The sequence below is a fragment of the Staurois parvus genome, unplaced genomic scaffold (genome assembly GCF_062004578.1).
Source record: "Staurois parvus isolate SC_StPar_1 unplaced genomic scaffold, SC_StPar_1.0 ptg003403l, whole genome shotgun sequence".
NCBI lineage: Eukaryota > Metazoa > Chordata > Amphibia > Anura > Ranidae > Staurois > Staurois parvus.
The window spans coordinates 63,553-84,321 of NW_028321199.1; the positions used below are offsets into that span (position 1 = coordinate 63,553).

At 48.0% G+C, this 20,769-nt stretch overlaps 1 protein-coding gene across 1 annotated transcript in view; it reads left to right on the forward strand.

The window, feature by feature from the left end:
- Positions 1-18,891, forward strand: part of LOC149428211 (leucine-rich glioma-inactivated protein 1-like) — a 28,562-nt gene extending 9,671 nt beyond the window's left edge. The window contains exons 2-7 of the mRNA XM_089667595.1: positions 2,311-2,750; positions 11,047-11,118; positions 14,400-14,471; positions 14,915-14,986; positions 17,747-17,818; positions 18,681-18,891. Coding sequence (XP_089523721.1) covers positions 2,551-2,750; positions 11,047-11,118; positions 14,400-14,471; positions 14,915-14,986; positions 17,747-17,818; positions 18,681-18,876 — 684 coding nt within the window. The 5' untranslated portion in view covers positions 2,311-2,550 and the 3' untranslated portion in view covers positions 18,877-18,891. The remainder of the gene's footprint in view (positions 1-2,310; positions 2,751-11,046; positions 11,119-14,399; positions 14,472-14,914; positions 14,987-17,746; positions 17,819-18,680) is intronic.
- Positions 18,892-20,769: the final 1,878 nt, after the last annotated feature.

Genomic DNA, 20,769 nt, shown 5'->3' on the forward strand with positions numbered 1-20,769 from the left:
GCATTTCCTCAGTCTCCCCTCCCCCAGTGATCTGTCTGTACATTTGTAGCAAGTCTCAAGGTGAGAATGACTTCTTGACATGTCTCGGTAGGCACAGACCTCCGTCCAATGGAAACGTGCATTGGACGCTCCAGTTGGCTCCTTTCCTTGGGACGAGCACAATGGCCAGAGGTGTAACTCCACTCTGCAGGGGCAGACTGACCATTTGGAAACTCGGGCACTGCCCAAGGGCCCGGGGTCAGTAGGGGGCCCCATGAGATGCCCCTGGTACCTTTTTCATAGGCTTTTTTGAGTTTGGGCAAGGACACAGGGGCCCCATGAGCCCCTATTGCCCGGGGGTCCCATGAGTTATCAGTCCGCCCCTGCCACACCATATATGATTTTCTGCTGGTGGTATCTGGAGAAGTTTTAGGGCTTCACCCCAGTTACTAATGGCATCCCCATGCATCTAGCAAACATGGGTGCGTTCATGGTGACCAAAATGCATGATCCTGCAGTGCCATGCGATTTGGTGCTCCGTAATTTTAAAATTGTGCCTGTGTACTGTTTGTGTTCTCCTATGTGCTCGGTAGCCCCTTGAAATAATGGGTTGCCTATAACACATCGTGCAGGAATGTGTGCGCACACTCGGACGCACCATAAGGAGCCCCTAGTGTCACCATAGGCACAGTCATCATTACATAATTGAACCATAATGAGGCAAACAGGGTGGTCACAGAGCTCTGAAGACCAGCAAGACTGATCCAACTTAGACCCATTTTAGGCGGTCCAACTGAAAGCCCAGCCACCCCTTGGCTTCCTGGTGCATTGCGTTAATGTTTGTGCGTTAAAGTACATTGTGTTATGGAAAGGCCGTCAAGGCACGTGAAATACAAAAAATGGCCACGTGGCTATAGTAAGTCAGTGACGTCCCCAACATCCCCGCTGTGCAGCAGCATGCAACAAAGGGGGAAGGGATGTTGGGGACGTCATTGACTTACTATGGCCGCTTGGCCATTGGATGTTGGGGATGTCATTAACTTACTGTAGCTGTTTAGCCATTGGATGCTGGGGACATCATTGACTGACTTACTATAGCCACATGGCCATTGGATTTTGGGGACATCATTAACTTACTGTAGCTGTTTGGCCATTGGATGTTGGGGACATTATTGACTTACTACAGCTGCATGTACATTGGATGTTGGAGATGTCATTAACTTACTATAGCTGTTTGGCCATTGGATGTTGGGGACATCATTGACTTACTATAGCCACATGGCCGTTGGATGTTGGGGACATCATTGACTTACTATAGCCACATGGCCATTGGATGTTGGGGACATCATTGACTTACTATAGCCACATGGCCATTGGATGTTGGGGACATCATTGACTTACTATAGCCACATGTCCATTGGATGCTGGGGACATCATTGACTTACTATAGCCACATGGCCGTTGGATGTTGGGGACATCATTGACTTACTATAGCCACATGGCCGTTGGATGTTGGGGACATCATTGACTTACTATAGCCACATGGCCATTGGATGTTGGGGATGTCATTAACTTACTACAGCTGTTTGGCCATTGGATGTTGGGTAAATCATTGACTTACTATAGCCACTTTGCCATTGGATGTTAGGGACGTCATTGACTTACTATAGTCACATGGCCATTGGACGCTGGGGACATCATTGACTTACTATAGCCACATGGCCATTGGATGCTGGGGACATCATTGACTTACTATAGCCACATGGCCGTTGGATGTTGGGGACATCATTGACTTACTATAGCCACATGTCCATTGGATGCTGGGGACATCATTGACTTACTATAGCCACATGGCCGTTGGATGTTGGGGACATCATTGACTTACTATAGCCACATGGCCATTGGATGCTGGGGACGTCATTGACTTACTATAGCCACATGGCCGTTGGATGTTGGGGACATCATTGACTTACTATAGCCACATGGCCATTGGATGTTGGGGATGTCATTAACTTACTACAGCTGTTTGGCCATTGGATGTTGGGTAAATCATTGACTTACTATAGCCACTTTGCCATTGGATGTTAGGGACGTCATTGACTTACTATAGTCACATGGCCATTGGATGCTGGGGACATCATTGACTTACTATAGCCACATGGCCATTGGATGCTGGGGACATCATTGACTTACTATAGCCACATGGCCGTTGGATGCTGGGGACGTCATTGACTTACTATAGCCACATGGCCATTGGTGCTGTTCAAAAGGAATGGCAACCCAACGGGCTAATTCTTCACATTAATCTTTATTTATTTATTTATTTTTTAGAATGGAAAATAATTTTTGCCAAAAACTCAGACCTGAGGAATCGCGAAGGAGGAGTAATATGGATGTGTAGGTGGCCAATACTGGAGGAATCGACCAGATCAGGGATGTGACTGGAATCAAGGGGGACGGGGAGAGGACCACAATGGCCGACCACACCGGACTTTAGGAAAGGAGGATGCGTCGGTTAATATGACGCCTTGAGCGCAGCAGAGGTCGTAAATCATTTCCCAAACTTTCTCAATGGTCTCGATGGGGTCGCCCCTCCGCCTGTCAGTTTGGACCGTCGTATTCTTCTGTCTCCTTCCATCGAGCTGGACCAGACCACCGCGACGTCCGCCAAGATGGAGGTGCCCGGCGTCCTGCAACTGCACCACCGACAACGTCCTGTGCGACGGAACCCACGACATACCGAGCACGTACTCGGCGGACATCATCTCAACGTAAGAGAAAGTTCAGCTGTTATCGTTGTTAATATCAATATTAAGGATCTCAGTATCTGGTTGCTTCTCGTTGACAAGAGTGGTAGTAAAAATAGGTGGCTGATCTGCAGTCTTATGATCCCCGACAACCGAGCCGAAGGTTACCATGGCCAGCTGTCATGTTAATACACGCTAAGGAGGTTGCAGCAAAGCAAAACCCATACAACAGGATGCATTTGGCAGGCAGTATGGCTACCGAGGTGACTCAGTCAAGTCCAGGGGCGGACTGACCATTTGGAAACTCGGGCACTGCCCGAGGGCCCGGGGTCAATAGGGGGCCCCATGAGATGCCCCTGGTACCTTTTTCATAGGCTTTTTTGAGTTTGGGCAAGGACATAGGGGCCCCATGATCCCCTATTGCCCGGGGGCCCCATGAGTTGTCAGTCCGCCCCTGGTCAAGTGACTGGGGCCTTGCTGCAACTGCGCAAATGCTTGGCTTGTGGCTGGGCCACAGTATTTCAGCCTTCGGCTGACAAAAGGGGGCAGTATCTCCTTGATGGCTGGTGGCCGCAACTCTACCCCTCTCTGAAAATGCGATCCACCATAGATCGCTTTCCAGGTGGATGGTGGCAAGTGCTGCGCCCAGGGGTGGACTGACCATTTGGAAGCTCAGGCACTGCCCGAGGGCCCGGGGTCAGTAGGGGGCCCCATGAGATGCCCCTGGTACCTTTTTCATAGGCTTTTTTGAGTTTGGGCAAGGACACAGGGGCCCCATGATCCCCTATTGCCCGGAGTGCCCGAGTTTCCAAATGTCAGTCCGCCACTGACCACACCCAAAACAGCCTATGAAAAGTACCAGGGGCATCTCATGGGGCCCCCTACTGACCCCGGGCCCTCCAAATGGTCAGTCCGCCCCTGCGGTGTGGAGTTACACCTCTGGCCATTATGATCCCCCCAAGGAGAGGAGCCAACTGGAGAGTCCAATGGACGTTTCCATTAAACGGGGTCTGTGCCTACCGAGACATGTCAAGAAGTCATTCTCACCTTGAGACTTGCTACAAATGTACAGTTTGATCACTAGGGGGGGAGACTGAGGAAATGCTTGCCTGAGTTTCCAAATGGTCAGTCCACCCCTGGATACAAGTCAGATTGTGGGCATCCCCTGCAACAAAAATGTGATTTTTTTTTTTTTTTGCTGAGATGCTCCCAAAGGGTAATCATGTCTGAAGGGATGCAGACCCCGCCGCTTTCCTCATTAGAGTCCTGCAGGTGCAGCAGCTGATTACAAAGCCCCTCCCATTCACATTGCACATGGACACAGAGAAACAAACAGCGATTTCTACAAATAGCAAAAGGTAGGAATCTGCTACAAAGTTTGCTGTAATCCCTGCGATGTGCGTCGATCACCCGGAGGGGGGGGAGGGGTTTTTTTCCTCAACCAAAGCGGAGTTACCCTTTAAGGTTTTATTCAAAGGAATACAATGTAGCAATGTGACTGTTTCAAGCATTCTATGCCAACCTTTTGGATAAAGCATTTATGTGTGTCGGGAGCGCGCGCAAAACTGCGTATTTTCTCAACGCGCAGAAAAACGCGCTGCTCATTCCTTCTTAATGGCACCGGCGACCGCATGCGTTTTTCATGGCGGTGTGGCAGTGTGATGCAATGTTACAAAAAGGGTCGGGGACTTCTCCCCCCCCCCCCTGTTTCTAGTGGGTAGGGTGGTCCGTTGAAATGAATGAACAGCCCAACATGCGTAAAACACACCTGCGCATGCATAGATGTCAGCCGGGGCTTCAGGTGCTGCAACCAGGGCCGGGACAAAGGGTGGGCCGGTGGGGCGGCTGCCCTGGGCTCAGTGGGCTCAGTGGAGGTTTGGGGGATTGTGCTAAAAGGGGTGATTTGTAGGGGGATTTTTGTTGGGAAGGGGGATTTGAGTGGTGATGGGGGTTGTGCTACTACGGGGGGTTTGAGGAGGGAAAGGATTGGAGCTGGGAGGGGGGATCTGTACTGGAAGAGGGGGATGTTTTGTTTGCGGAGAATTTTGGCTTGAAAGGAATTTATGCTTAGGGGTAAGTGTGAAAATTAGTGCACTTCTTTTTGTAAGGGGGGGGGGGATTAGTGCTAGGAGAGAGGATTGGGGGAGGAAATTTTGGCGGGTAGGGGGGCATTCGAGGGGGGAGAGGATTAATGCTCACAGTGGAAATTTGAGGTAAAGGATTTGTTCTAGGAGGGGGGATTTGGGGAGGGAGTGGATTTGAGCTGGGAGAGCTTGGGGGTGTGAACATTAGAGCTCTTTTTTTTGGGGGGGAGGGGATTAGTGTTAGGAGAGGGAATTTGGGGGGGGGAGTCTGCTGGGAGAGGGGGATTTGGAGGGGAGAGAAGATTAATTCTCAGATGGGAAATTTCAGGGGTAGAGTATTTGGGCTAGGAAGGGGGATTTAGGGAAGGAGCGCATTTGAGCCGGGTGGGGGGATTTGGGGAGGGGGTCATTTGAGCCGGGAGGGGGGATTTGGGAAGGAAGAGGATTTAAGCTGGGAGGGGGGATTTGGGGAAGGAGCGGATTTGAGCCAGGAGGGAGGATTTGGGGAGGTAGCGGATTTGAGCCGGGAGGGGGGATTTGGGGGAGGGAGCGCATTTGAGCCTGGAGGGGGAGGATTCTAGCTGGGAGAGGGGATTTGGGGAGGTAGTGGATTTGAGCCAGGAGGGGGGATTTGGGGAGGTAGTGGATTTGAGCCGGGAGGGGGGATGTGGGGAGGGAGCGCATTTGAGCCTGGAGGGGGGATTTGGGGAGGGAGCGGATTTGAGCCTGGAGGGGGGATTTGGGGAGGGGGTCATTTGAGCCGGGAGGGGGGATTTGGGAAGGAAGAGGATTTAAGCTGGGAGGGGGGATTTGGGGAGGGAGCGGATTTGAGCCAGGAGGGAGGATTTGGGGAGGTAGCGGATTTGAGCCGGGAGGGGGGATTTGGGGAGGGAGCGCATTTGAGCCTGGAGGGGGAGGATTCTAGCTGGGAGAGGGGATTTGGGGAGGTAGTGGATTTGAGCCAGGAGGGGGGATTTGGGGAGGTAGTGGATTTGAGCCGGGAGGGGGGATGTGGGGAGGGAGCGCATTTGAGCCTGGAGGGGGGATTTGGGGAGGGAGCGGATTTGAGCCTGGAGGGGGGATTTGGGGAGGGACCGAATTTCACCTGGGAGGGGGGATTTGGGGAGGGAGCGCATTTGAGCCTGGAGGGGGAGGATTTGAGCTGGGAGGGGGATTTGGGGAGGTAGCGGATTTGAGCCGGGAGGAGGGATGTGGGGAGGGAGCACATTTGAGGTTGGAGGGGGGATTTGGAGAGGGAGCGGATTTGAGCCGGGAGGGGGGATTTGGAGAGGGAGTGCATTTGAGCTGGGAGGGGGGATATGGGGAGGGAGCGGATTTGAACCGGGAGGGGGGATTATTGTTTGATGAGAATTTTGGCTTGAAAGGGAATTTGTGCCTTGGGGGTTAAGTGTGAAGATTAGTGCTCACATTTTATTGGGGGGGGGGAGGGAGGGGATCTTCGTCAACACATAATACTCATACGTTTTGGGGGGGGGGGGTGCGGTTTGGCACCTTCGCCCTGGGCTGGGTAGAAGCATTGCACCACATCTGCAGCAGCGCAGTACAATCTGTATCCTCTGCGTTCGTTCTGCCGCGATGCGCGCTCCGCAGACAAGTGGGTGAATCGCCTTTTTTTCCCATAGACAATGGAATTAGACAAACGCCATCACTTCAAAGAGACGGAACCCGATCCCCGCACTCCGGTTACCATGGCAACGCTAAGAACAAAACCGAAGACAATTCCAAAAAAAAAAGGGAAGAATCTACATTTTTTTTATAGAAAGGCGGGAGGTAAATATCATCGTTGTAAGATATCGCGTCGGATCATCAGACGCTCGGCTCGGAAAAACAGATCATTTCTTTTCTGAAAACTGCAGAATGATCCGGAATTTGCTCATTACGTATATATTATACTTCAAGGTCACATGACCAAAGCCCCCCCCCCCCCCAGAACAAATCGCGCCTTTGTTACATGGAGATGAAGAAAAGTCCACTTACTGATTGCTATGAGCATTTCCTGCAAAGAAACTGTTGAATCGACTCGCATTGTCACTTTGCTGTTCCATATTTTTTTGTTGATTGAAAAGAATGGGATGGGCAGCTAGGATTCAAAGGGAACTGCGGGGAAACAGCCGAATACACGGATCAATACATAGCAGGGAATGGTTGTATCTGCCAAAGGATTTGTATTTCTATCCATCCAGCCCTGAGATTTGCACAGCTCTGTCACACACAGCGCAGCCCTACCTGGCAGGACAGGGGACCGGATATTGCTCTGCTGCAGTTCAGTACTGCTTACAGGTCTTATCCCTCCTCCAGCCTGTGATTGGACAGCGAAAGCAGAAGCAGCAGACTGATGAGCTCCTCTCTCTGCTCTCTTCTCCTATCCGCATGATCATTGCACTCCTTGTGCTGGTTCTCCCTTCCCAAGTCTGAGCTCTGCTGTAGAGGGACTCAAACAGGCCTGTGATTGGACAGCAAAAGGAGAAGGAGCAGACCGATGAGCTCCTCTCTCTGCTCTCTTCTCCTCTCAGCATGATCATTGCACTCCTTGTGCTGGTTCTCCCCTCCCAAGTCTGAGCTCTGCTGTAGAGAGACTAAAACAGGCCTGTGATTGGACAGCGAAAGGAAAAGGAGCAGACTGATGGGCTCCTCTCTCTGCTCTCTTCTCCTATCAGCATGATCATTGCACTCCTTGTGCTGGTTCTCCCTTCCCAAGTCTGAGCTCTGCTGTAGAGGCCTGTGATTGGACAGCGAAAGGAGAAGGAGCAGACTGATGAGCTCCTCTCTCTGCTCTCTTCTATCAGCATGATCATTGCACTCCTTGTGCTGGTTCTCCCTTCCCAAGTCTAAGCTCTGTTGTAGAGGGACTAAAACAGGCCTGTGATTGGGCAGCGAAAGGAGAAGGAGCAGACTGATGGGCTCCTCTCTCTGCTCTCTTCTCCTATCAGCATGATCATTGCACTCCTTGTGCTGGTTCTCCCTTCCCAAGTCTGAGCTCTGCTGTAGAGGCCTGTGATTGGCCAGCGAAAGGAGAAGGAGCAGACTGATGGGCTCCTCTCTCTGCTCTCTTCTCCTATCCGCATGATCATTGCACTCCTTGTGCTGGTTCTCCCTTCCCAAGTCTGAGCTCTGCTGTAGAGGGACTAAAACAGGCCTGTGATTGGGCAGCGAAAGGAGAAGGAGCAGACTGATGGGCTCCTCTCTCTGCTCTCTTCTCCTATCAGCATGATCATTGCACTCCTTGTGCTGGTTCTCCCTTCCCAAGTCTGAGCTCTGCTGTAGAGGCCTGTGATTGGCCAGCGAAAGGAGAAGGAGCAGACTGATGGGCTCCTCTCTCTGCTCTCTTCTCCTATCCGCATGATCATTGCACTCCTTGTGCTGGTTCTCCCTTCCCAAGTCTGAGCTCTGCTGTAGAGGGACTAAAACAGGCCTGTGATTGGGCAGCGAAAGGAGAAGGAGCAGACTGATGGGCTCCTCTCTCTGCTCTCTTCTCCTATCAGCATGATCATTGCACTCCTTGTGCTGGTTCTCCCTTCCCAAGTTTGAGCTCTGCTGTAGAGGGACTAAAACAGGTCAATACCAAGCAGAATTCTGGTACTTACACTGAAAATACATTTGATGAATTAATGATCACAGAGCTGCATTCATTTGTTTGTTTTATACCCGCCTGGAGTTCAGCTGAAAGACGGAGATATTCTTTGTACAGTAAATCGGAAATTTAATCGGAAATCACATTATTTTCAGTCAAGATATACAATTTTCCTGCCATACTGTATAAATCTTAGATTGTAAGCTCCCAGGATCAGGGCGCGCCTAACCCTCTTGTATTGAACTGTATTGTCTCCCGTTATATTGTAAAGCGCTGAGCAAACTGTATAAATCCTCTAAAATAATATTAAAAAAATATATATATATATATTTTTTTTATTATTATTATTAATATTTTTTTGATTATACGAGTAGTGCTTTTACTCCCCTATTGGCAGCTATATATATATATATGTGTGTGTATATACACTATATTGCCCAAAGTATTGTCCCTGCCCTCCATATCATGTGATTCAGGTGTTCCAATCCCCTCCCAATCATGTGGTTTAGGTGCTCCAATCCCCTCCATATCATGTGATTCAGGTGTTCCAATCCCCTCCATATCATGTGATTCAGGTGTTCCAATCCCCTCCCAATCATGTGATTCAGGTGTTCCAATCCCCTCCCAATCATGTGATTCAGGTGCTCCAATCCCCTCCATATCATGTGATTCAGCTGCTCCAATCCCCTCCATGGACAAAGGTGTATACAATCCATCCCCTAGGCATGCAGACGGCTTCTACAAACATTGGTGAAAGAATGGGTCGCTCTCAGGAGCTCAGTGACTCCAAGCGTGGTCCCGTGATAGGTGGCCACCTGGGCAATAAGTCCATCCGTGACATTTCCCGGCTACTAAATATTCCACTCAGCTGTTAGTGGGATTATAACAAAGTGGAAGCCACTGGGAACAACAGCCACTCAGCCACCAAGTGGTAGGCCACGTCACATGACAGGGCGGGGTCAGCGCATGCTGAAGCACACAGTGCGCAGAAGTCGCCAACTGTCTGCAGAGTCAATAGCTAAAGACCTCCAAACTTGGTGTGGCCTTCAGATGAGCCCAACAACAGTGTGTAGAGAGCTTCATGGAATGGGTTTCCATGGCCGAGCAGCTGCATCCAAGCCTTCCATCACCAAGTGCAATGCAAAGCGTCGGATGCCGTGGTGTAAAGCACGCCGCCACTGGACTCTAGAGCAGTGGGGGGAGGGGTGTTCTCTGGATTGACCAATCACACTTCTCTGTCTGGCCATCTGATGGACATGCCTGGGTTTGGCGGTGGTTAGGAGAATGGTACTTGCCTGACTGCATTGTGCCCAGTGTAAAGTTTGGTGGAGGGGGATTATGTTTTGGGGTTGTTTTTCAGGGGTTGGGCTTGGCCCCCTAGTTCCAGTGAAGGGAACTCTGAAGGCAAAATTTTGGACAATTTCATGCTCCCAACTTTGTGGGAGGAGTTTGGGGATGGCTCCTTCCTGTTCCAACATGACTGCCCCCCAGTGCACAAAGCAAGGTCCATAAAGACATGGAGGAGCCAGTTTGGGGTGGAGGAACTTGACTGTCCTGCACAGAGTCCTAACCTCAACCCAATAGAACACCTTTGGGATGAATTAGAGCGGAGACTGCGAGCCAGGCCTCCTCCCCCGACATCAGTGCCTGACCTGACAAATGTGCTTCTGGAAGAATGGTCCAACCTTCCCATAGACACCCTCCTAAACCTTGTGGACGGCCTTCCCAGAAGAGTTGAAGCTGTTATAGCTGCAAAGGGCGGAGCCAACTCAATATTGAACCCTACGGACTAAGACTGGGGGCCATTAAAGGTCATGTGCGTGGAAAGGGCGGGGCCAACTCAATATTGAACCCTACGGACTTAGACTGGGAGGCCATTAAAGGTCATGTACGTGGAAAGGGCGGGCCAACTCAATATTGAACCCTACGGACTAAGACTGGGGGGCCATTAAAGGTCATGTACGTGGAAAGGGCGGGCCAACTCAATATTGAACCCTACGGACTAAGACTGGGGGGGCCATTAAAGGTCATGTGTGTGGAAAGGGCGGGGCCAACTCAATATTGAACCCTACGAACTAAGACTAGAGGGCCATTAAAGGTCATGTGCGTGGAAAGGGCAGGGCCAACTCAATATTGAACCCTACGGACTAAGACTGGGGGGCCATTAAAGGTCATGTGTGAAGAAAGGGCGGGGCCAACTCAATATTGAACCCTACGGACTAAGACTGGGGGGGCCATTAAAGGTCATGTGCGTGGAAAGGGCGGGGCCAACTCAATATTGAACCCTACGGACTAAGACTGGGGGGCCATTAAAGGTCATGTGCGTGGAAAGGTAGGGACCAACCAATACTTGGGGCAATATAGTGTGTATGTATATATATTTGTATATTATAAATAGTACCGTGTCTGGGATCTGGATATTAAAGAATGTTCATGATTTATAATATATATATATATATATATATATTATAAATGGTAAACATTCTTTTAATATCCAGATCCCATACACGGTACTATTATTTCTCTTTCATATCTGCGGTTGATGTTTTGTTCGTTAACCACATTACAATGTCTGTGTGCGGAGTCCTCCCAGGTCGGTGGCCCCGATCCATTCATCATCGGCTCTCATTCTGTTTTATTTCAGCTCGTTCCTCAGATGCGGCTTCACCAGCATCCCCTCTGACAGCTTTGCCCCTTCGCAGACGATGCAGATCCTGTAAGTATTATTACTACCATCAGGACTAATTAGTAAGCGTCTAATTCCTCGTTCGTCACAACGTCTTCCAATCTTCTCTCCCGTATTGCGGTGTTCGTTTTCCTGTTACATATAAATGGGTTTTTAATGATTTTTGTAATAAGCCAAAGTACGAAATGTGCTTTTAATTTGTGTGATAGTTTGGAGGATATTAATTTTTTAAATGCATTTATTATTCAGTAGAAGAGACATTGCTTTCATAACTTTTTTGTACTTTTTGACATATTTTATCCAAACTTTGTTGGGTTTACGAAGAATGGAAAATAAAAAGAAGCACTCCGCTCCTTCCTCTGTAACTCTCCTCTCCTGAAATACTCTGCGCTGCTGGAGGACTCCGCTCCTTCCTCTATAACTCTCCTCTCCTGAAATACTCTGCGCTGCTGGAGGACTCCGCTCCTTCCTCTATAACTCTCCTCTCCTGAAATACTCTGCACTGCTGGAGGACTCCGCTCCTTCCTCTATAACTCTCCTCTCCTGAAATACTCTGCACTGCTGGAGGACTCCGCTCCTTCCTCTATAACTCTCCTCTCCTGAAATACTCTGCACTGCTGGAGGACTCCACTCCTTCCTCTATAACTCCTCTCCTGAAATACTCTGCACTGCTGGAGGACTCCGCTCCTTCCTCTGTAACTCTCCTCTCCTGAAATACTCTGCGCTGCTGGAGGACTCCGCTCCTTCCTCTGTAACTCCTCTCCTGAAATACTCTGCGCTGCTGGAGGACTCCGCTCCTTCCTCTGTAACTCCTCTCCTGAAATACTCTGCGCTGCTGGAGGACTCCGCTCCTTCCTCTATAACTCCTCTCCTGAAATACTCTGCTCTGCCGGAGGACTCCGCTCCTTCCTCTATAACTCCTCTCCTGAAATACTCTGCTCTGCTGGAGGACTCCGCTCCTTCCTCTGTAACTCTCCTCTCCTGAAATACTCTGCGCTGCTGGAGGACTCCGCTCCTTCCTCTGTAACTCCTCTCCTGAAATACTCTGCGCTGCTGGAGGACTCCGCTCCTTCCTCTGTAACTCTCCTCTCCTGAAATACTCTGCGCTGCTGGAGGACTCCTCTCCTTCCTCTATAACTCTCCTCTCCTGAAATACTCTGCGCTGCTGGAGGACTCCGCTCCTTCCTCTATTACTCCTCTCCTGAAATACTCTGCACTGCTGGAGGACTCCTCTCCTTCCTCTATAACTCCTCTCCTGAAATACTCTGCGCTGCTGGAGGACTCCGCTCCTTCCTCTGTAACTCTCCTCTCCTGAAATACTCTGCGCTGCCGGAGGACTCCGCTCCTTCCTCTATAACTCTCCTCTCCTGAAATACTCTGCGCTGCTGGAGGACTCCGCTCCTTCCTCTATAACTCCTCTCCTGAAATACTCTGCACTGCTGGAGGACTCCGCTCCTTCCTCTATAACTCTCCTCTCCTGAAATACTCTGCACTGCTGGAGGACTCCGCTCCTTCCTCTATAACTCTCCTCTCCTGAAATTCTCTGCTCCTTCCTCTGTCCAGTGTACTATCTGTCTGGTATAGGGGTGTGTCCCCGTCCATAGACCTCCATGCACACCAATCACCTGCTCATTGTACTGCATTATACACAACAAAATTCCTCCCATTTTTATGGGTCTTCAAAATCACAAATGTTCTTTATTATAATTATATCTTACAAATTGTAACACATTGTAAATTTCAATGTATCCATGCAGTGTTGTTACATAACATATTTACAATATAAAGGAATTTCACATGTTTACAGAGACTCAGCGTGTACCCGACGCGTTTCGGAGGCTGTAGCTCCTTCTTCAGGGGTAACTGCGTGTATCTGTCTGGTATAAGGTCCTGTTCCCCGTCCATAGATGTCCATTCACACCAATCACCTGCTCATTGTATTGCAGCACAAAATGAACCAATTCTATGTCAGTGGTTCATATAGTGAACTTGGTGTAGAGGACATCACAGAGGACAAGGGGGCGCTCTTTACGTCTGGAGGAAAAGAAATGTAATCTCCAAACACAGAAAGGGTTCTTCATGGTCAGAGCTGTGAGAATGTGGAATAGACTTCCTCCAGAGTTGGTTGTGGCCAGCTCAGTGGATTGCTGTAGGAAAGTCCTGGATTCTTTCTTGGATACACAGAATATAACTGGATATAACATTTATAGGGAAAGTAGATCCAGGGAATATCCGATTGCCTCTCGGGGGGTCAGGAAGGAATTTTTTCCCAGCAGGAGCAAATTGGATCGTGCTTTGCTGGGATTTTTTTTTTTGCCTTCCTCTGGATCAACTGTGGGTGTAGGATTATATCTTTTTAATGGTTGAACTGGATGGACTTTTGTCTTTTTTCAGCCAGACTAACTATGTAACTATGTATATGTCATTTTTCACCTGTAGAGTTGCATCGAACATCTCTTTTTGGTACACTCAGCTGTTGATATTCTATGGGGGCTTTTTTTGCCTTCCTCTGGATCACCTGTGGGTGTAGGATTATAACTTTTTTTTTTTTTTTTAACTGGATGGACTTTTGTCTTTTTTTGAGCCAGGCTAACTACAGGTGAAAAATGACATATACATAGTTACATAGTTAGTCTGGCTAAAAAAAAGACAAAAGTCCATCCAGTTCAATCATTAAAGATAAAAGTTATAATCCTACACCCACAGTTGATCCAGAGGAAGGTAAAAAAAAAACCCACATAGAATATCATCAGCAGAGTGTACCAAGAAGAGATGTTCGATGTAACTCTACAGGTGAAAAATGACATATACAGAGTTACATCGAACATCTCTTGATGGTACACTCAGCTGATGATATTCTATGGGGGGGGGGGGGGGGGGTTTGCCTTCCTCTGGATCAACTGTGGGTGTAGGATTATAATTTTTTTTTTTTTTTGTCAATGGTTGAACTGGATGGACTTTTATCTTTTTTCAGCCAGACTAACTATGTAACCAGGGGCGGACTGACAACTCATTGGGCCCCCGGGCACTAGGGGATCATGGGGCCCCTGTGTCCTTGCCCAAACTCAAAAAAGCCTGTGAAAAAGGTACCAGGGACATCTCATGGGGCCCCCTACGGACCCCGGGCCCTTGGGCAGTGCCTGAGTTTCCAAATGGTCAGTCCGCCCCTGGATGGAACTATGTATATGTCATTTTTCACCTGTAGAGTTACATCGAACATCTCGTATTGGTACGTTCTGCTGATGATATTCTCTAGTCCATACTCTCTGGGTACTTTCATAATCTCATGTCTCAGATCTCCCTCTTTGCAGGTTGTTCACCTCCTGCTCCTTCGATGTGATCGCAGATGACGCCTTTTCAAAACTGAAGCATTTGGAATATTTGTAAGTGGAGCCGACAGTAGACGACGCGTTGTACAAAATCAGAGCGGAGGTAGGAGTGGGGAAGGCTATGTGGACCAGGTTACAGTCTGAGCTCATGACTACGAAGCCGTCTGGCTCTTCTAGGGGAGCAGAAGGGGCAGGACATGGTCTCTGCATGGCCACCAGGGTGACATTTAAAGCCCATTGCACCATAAAGCCACCCTAATTTCCCTTTCTCACTGATACATTTAAAGTTTTCTTTTTTTTTTTTTGCAAAATTGCCCAATTTTTGTCACAATTTTGAGAAAATTAAAACTCTGTTTTGCTCATCCGTAAAATCCCCTCAGGCTGACCTAGACTATTTCCTACATGAAGCCGTTAGCTAGAATACTAACAAGGTTCCGAAGAATGTGCAATCAATTTTTTAGATTTCAGTGAAATGTTTTTATTTACTTTTTTTTTAGGTTTATCGAAAACAACAGTATCAAATCAATCTCTAGAAATGCGTTTCATGGACTGCGGTCTCTGGTCCACTTGTAAGTACATTAGTAAATATATACAGTGCGTGGTCAATGGTTTGTGGGCACTTGGCCATCACAACTATATGAGAGTTTGGACATCCTATTCCAACAACATAGTCATTAATATGGAGTTCCAGCTCTTCTGGGAAGACTTTCCACATGATCTTAGGGGGTGTCTATGGCATTTTGTGTCCATTTGTGAGGTCAGGTATGGATGTTGTGAAGACCTGGCCCACAATTGGCATCTCAATTCATCCCAAAGGTGTTCAGTAGGGTTAAGGTCAGGGCTCTGTGCAGGACCCTCAAGACCACAAGTTGCTCCACATAATCTGGACAAACTATGCCTTTATGGAGCTCACTCCTGGGAAGACTTTCCACAAGATTTTGGAGGGTGTCTGTAGGAATTTGAGTCCATTTTTTAGGTCAAGTACTGATGTTGGATGAGAACACCTGGCCCGCCTTAAGCATTCCAATGTGTTCCAAAAGTGTTTAGAAGAGTTGAGGTCACAGCAGGATGCTTGAGATCAAGAGTTGTTCCATCTTTTAGAAACTATGTCCTTTTGGAGCTAACTCCTGGGAAACTTTTTCTCAAGATTTTAGAGTGTGTGTGGGAATTGTGCCCATTTGTGAGGTTAGATACTGATGTTGGTTGAGAAGACCTGGATCACCATCAGTCTTCCAATTCATCCCAAAGGTGTTCAGTACGGTTGATGCCAGGACACTTGACTTCCTCCACACCCAACTGGTCAAACCATTTCTTTATAGACTTAACCACCTTTGCACTTTTAACATCCTCCAGCCTCCTGGGAAGACTGTTCATAAGATTTAGGAGAGTGTCTGTGAAAATTGTGTCCATTTGTGAGGTCAGGTTCTGACATTGGATGAGAAGACCTGGCTCACAATTGCCATTCCACTTAATCCCAAATGTGTTCAGTACAGTTGATGCCAGGACACTTGAGTTCCTATACATCCAACTGGTCAAACCATGTCTTTATAGACTTAGACCACCTTTGTGGCTATAACATCCTCCACTCTCCTAAGTCTATAAAGACATGGTTTGACCAGTTGGATATATAGGAACTCAAGTGTCCTGGCATCAACCGTACTGAACACCTTTGGGATGAATTGGAAGACCGATGGTGATCCAGGTCTTCTCATCCAACATCAGTACCTGACCTCACAAATGGGCACACATTCCCAAAGACACCGTACAAAATCTTATGGACAGTCTTCCCAGAAGACTGGAAGATGTTATAGCCACAAAGGTGGTCTAAGTCTATAAAGACATGGTTTGACCAGTTGGGTGTGGAGGAAGTCAAGTGTTCTGGCATCAACCATACTGAACCGTTGCACCTGACTGACCCCTGTGTACAAAGCAAGCTTCATACCGACATGGTGTGACTAGCTTGATGTGGAGGAACTGGAGTGTCCTTTACAGAGCCCTGACCTCAACCCTATTGAACACCTTTGGGATGAATTGGAATGCCAGATGTGAGCCAGGTCTTCTCATTCAACTTCAGTACCTGACCTCACAAATGGGCACAAATTCCCACAGACACCATACCAAATCTTATGGACAGTCTTCTCAGAAGAGTGGAGGATGTTATAGCCACAAAGGTGGTCTGAGAAGACTGTCCATAAGATTTGGTATGGTGTCTGTGGGAATTTGTGTCCATTTGTGAGGTCAGGTACTGATGTTGAATGAGAAGACCTGGCTCACAATTGGCATTCCAATTCATCCCAAAGGTGTTCAGTAGAGTTGAGGTCAGGGCTCTGTAAAGGACACTCCGGTTCCTCCACATCAAGCTGGTCATACCATGTCGTTATGGAGCTGGCTTTGTACACAGAGGTCAGTCAGGTGGAACAGTTCAGTACGGTTGATGCCAGGACACTTGACTTCCTCCACACCCAACTGGTCAAACCATGTCTTTATAGACTTAGACCACCTTTGTGGCTATAACATCTTCCACTCTTCTGGGAAGACTGTCCATAAGATTCTGTACGATGTCTTTGGGAATTTGTGCCCATTTGTGAGGTCAGGTACTGATGTTGGATGAGAAGACCTGGATCACCATCGGTCTTCCAATTCATCCCAAAGGTGTTCAGTACGGTTGATGCCAGGACACTTGAATTCCTCCACACCCAACTGGTCAAACTATGTCTTTATAGACTTAAGCCACCTTTGCTGTTATAACATCCTCCACTCTCCTGGGAAGACAGTCTCTAAGATTTTGGAGAGTGTCTGTGAAAATTGTGCCCATTTGTGAGGTCAGGTTCTGATGTTAGATGAGAAGACCTGGCTCACAATTGGCATTCCAATTCATCCCAAAGGTGTTCAGTAGGGTTGAGGTCAGGGCTCTGTAAAGGACACTCCAGTTCCTCCACATCAAGCTGGTCATACCATGTCGTTATGGAGCTAGCTTTGTACACAGGGGTCAGTCAGGTGGAACAGAAAAGGGTCTACACAAAAACTATTACCACAAGGTTGGAAGCCAACAATTGTCGATAATATTACAACCTACAAAAGATATTAACCGTACCCTTCCCTGGGGAAACCTGTCATCATTTGGAGGGGGTCCGCTTAGGCTAGGCCATAAAGTGTATTTGAAACTTCCAATAGACAGACTTATTCTTCTCATAGCTCCAAGCACTATGGTCTGGAATTTGTCAATAAATGACATTTTCTGTCCTGAACTAGCTTAGTCAAGTTTTATGTTGCCCGGATGAGGCAAATTTTATGTTTTCTTTTTGCTTTTCCTAAATTTTTCCCAATAGGAGCTTGGCTAATAATCATCTGGAGTCTCTTCCTAGTGGGTTGTTTCGGCCCCTGACAGCCATAAAACACATGTAAGTATGAAGCAGTGATTTATTTCCTGTAGAGAACTTGCACAAGTATAAAATATCCAGGGATGATCAGACGTTAGGCCTCGTACATACAATGGGAATATCGGACGAACGATTGACCATCTTTTTTTGCATGTTAGCCACATATCAAAATTGAGGAGGTTACTAAAGTTATGAAAATTCTCATATGACAGTATACAATTTCAGAAAAGATGTCAGGTTTTGTATTGTATTCTTTTGTTTCTGAGCATAATTTATTTATTTCAGGTACTTCTATAGCGCCATCAATGTACGCCGCGCTTTACATATATATTGTATATTCACATCAGTCCCTAACCCTCAAGGGGCGGACTGACAACTCATGGGGCCCCTGTGTCCTTGCCCAAACTCAAAAAGGCCTATGAAAAAGGTACAAGGGGCATCTCATGGGGCCTCCTACTGACCCTGGGCCCTCAGGCAATGCCCGAGTTTCCAAATGGTCAGTCCGCCCCTGGTCCCTAACTCACATTCATACATACACATACTAGGCACAATTTAGATAGGATCCAATTTACCTACCAGCATGTCTTTGGAGCATGGGAGGAAACCGGAGTACCCGGAGGAAACCCAAGCAGGCACAGGGAGAACATGCAAACTCCAGGCAGGTGACGCCATGGTTGGGATTCAAACCAGTGACCCTGGTACTGCCAGGTGGAAGTGCTAAGCATTTAGCCACTGAGCATGTGTGGTTTTGGTCTTCATATACATACATACATACCTATTTATTTAATATATAAATAAATATATTTAAAAAATAATATATATTTATTAAAATATTTATAAATATATTTGTTTTTGTTTTTTTGAACCCTCTCCTCTACTGCAGTGATCTGCGTGGAAACCCCTTACACTGCGACTGTCGAATCAAGTGGCTGGTGCACTGGGTACACGGACCCGGGAAAAACATTGCTCTTTGGCTGCCAATGCCATGCGAGGAAGCCGGCAAAATAAAGGGGCGGACCTTGACTGAATTGTCGGAAAAAGACTTTGACTGTGTCACTGGCAGTAAGTACCTGCTATAGTACGTGGGTATATGGAGACCCTCACCTTGTAATACAACCTATTCAGTGAAAAATGGAAATGAAAGGCAAAAGGTTTGTGTGTAGATATACATCATATAGCCAAAAGTATTGGACCGCCGGCCTTCCCACGTACATGACCTTTAATGGCCTCCCAGTCTAAGTCCGTAGGGTTCAATATTGAGTTGGCCCCGCCCTTTCCACGCACATGACCTTTAATGGCCCCCCAGTCTTAGTCCGTAGGGTTCAATATTGAGTTGGCCCCGCCCTTTGCGGCTATAACAGCTTCAACTCTTCTGGGAAGGCCATCCACAAGGTTTAGGAGGGTGTCTATGGGAAGGTTGGACCATTCTTCCAGAAGCACATTTGTCAGGTCAGGCACTGATGTCGGGGGAGGAGGCCTGGCTCGCAGTCTCCGCCCTAATTCATCCCAAAGGTGTTCTATGGGGTTGAGGTCAGGACTCTGTGCAGGACAGTCAAGTTCCTCCACCCCAAACTGGCTCCTCCATGTCTTTATGGACCTTGCTTTGTGCACTGGGGGGCAGTCATGTTGGAACAGGAAGGGGCCATCCCCAAACTCCTCCCACAAAGTTGGGAGCATGAAATTGTCCAAAATTTTGCCTTCAGAGTTCCCTTTACTGGAACTAGGGGGCCAAGCCCAGCCCCTGAAAAATGCCCCCACCCCATAATCCCCCCTCCACCAAACTTTACACTTAGCACAATGCAGTCAGGCATGTACTATTCTCCTGGCAACCGCCAAACCAAGACACACCCATCAGATTGCCAGACAGAGAAGCGTGATTGGTCACTCCAGAGAACACATCTCCTCGGCTCTAAAGTCCAGTGGCGGCGTGCTTTACACCACGGCATCCGACACTTTGCATTGCACTTGGTGATGGAAGGCTTGGATGCAGCTGCTCGGCCATGGAAACCCATTCCATGAAGCTCTCTATGCACTGTTGTTGGGCTCATCTGAAGGCCACACCAAGTTTGGAGGTCTTTAGCTATTGACTCTGCAGACAGTTGGTAACTTCTGCGCACTGTGCGCTTCAGCATGCGCTGACCCCGCCCTGTCATGTGACGTGGCCTACCACTTGGTGGCTGAGTGGCTGTTGTTCCCAGTTGCTTCCACTTTGTTATAATCCCACTAACAGTTGAGCGTGGAATATTTAGTAGCCAGGAAATGTCACGGATGGACTTATTGCCCAGGTGGCCACCTATCACGGGACCACGCTTGGAGTCACTGAGCTCCTGAGAGCGACCCATTCTTTCACCAATGTTTGTAGAAGCCGTCTGCATGCCTAGGGGCTTGATTGTATACACCTGTGTCCATGGAGGGGATTGGAACACCTGAATCACATGATATGGAGGGGATTGGAACACCTGAATCACATGATTGGGAAGGGATTGGAACACCTGAATCACATGATTGGGAGGGGATTGGAACACCTGAATCACATGATTGGGAGGGGATTGGAACACCTAAATCACAGGATTGGGAGGGCGGGGCCAATACTTTTTTTTTTTTATAAGAGATCACATGAACTTTGTTTTCAGCTGCATACGGGGTCTAGAGAGGTGGGGGAGGAGACTGCAGGGGACGTGCCAGCAAAGGGTGAGAAAGAGCTGTTTGGGGGCATTGGCAGAAGCCTCAGCCATTGGAGGACAGGCAGGCTGTTGTTTGAAATTCAGAATTCGGACTTTCAAAACTCAAATTCTGAGTTTCTAAATGCAGTACGCTTTGTTAGGAGGGTTGGGATGACTTTGAAACTCAGAACTGTGTTTACAAAACTTTTAGGATGGCCCTGGGGTTTTCATACCACTGACTAGAGAAGCCAAACTATTAAAAAAAAAAAAAAAAAGTGAAAAAGAAAAAAAAAAGTGAAGACACAACTT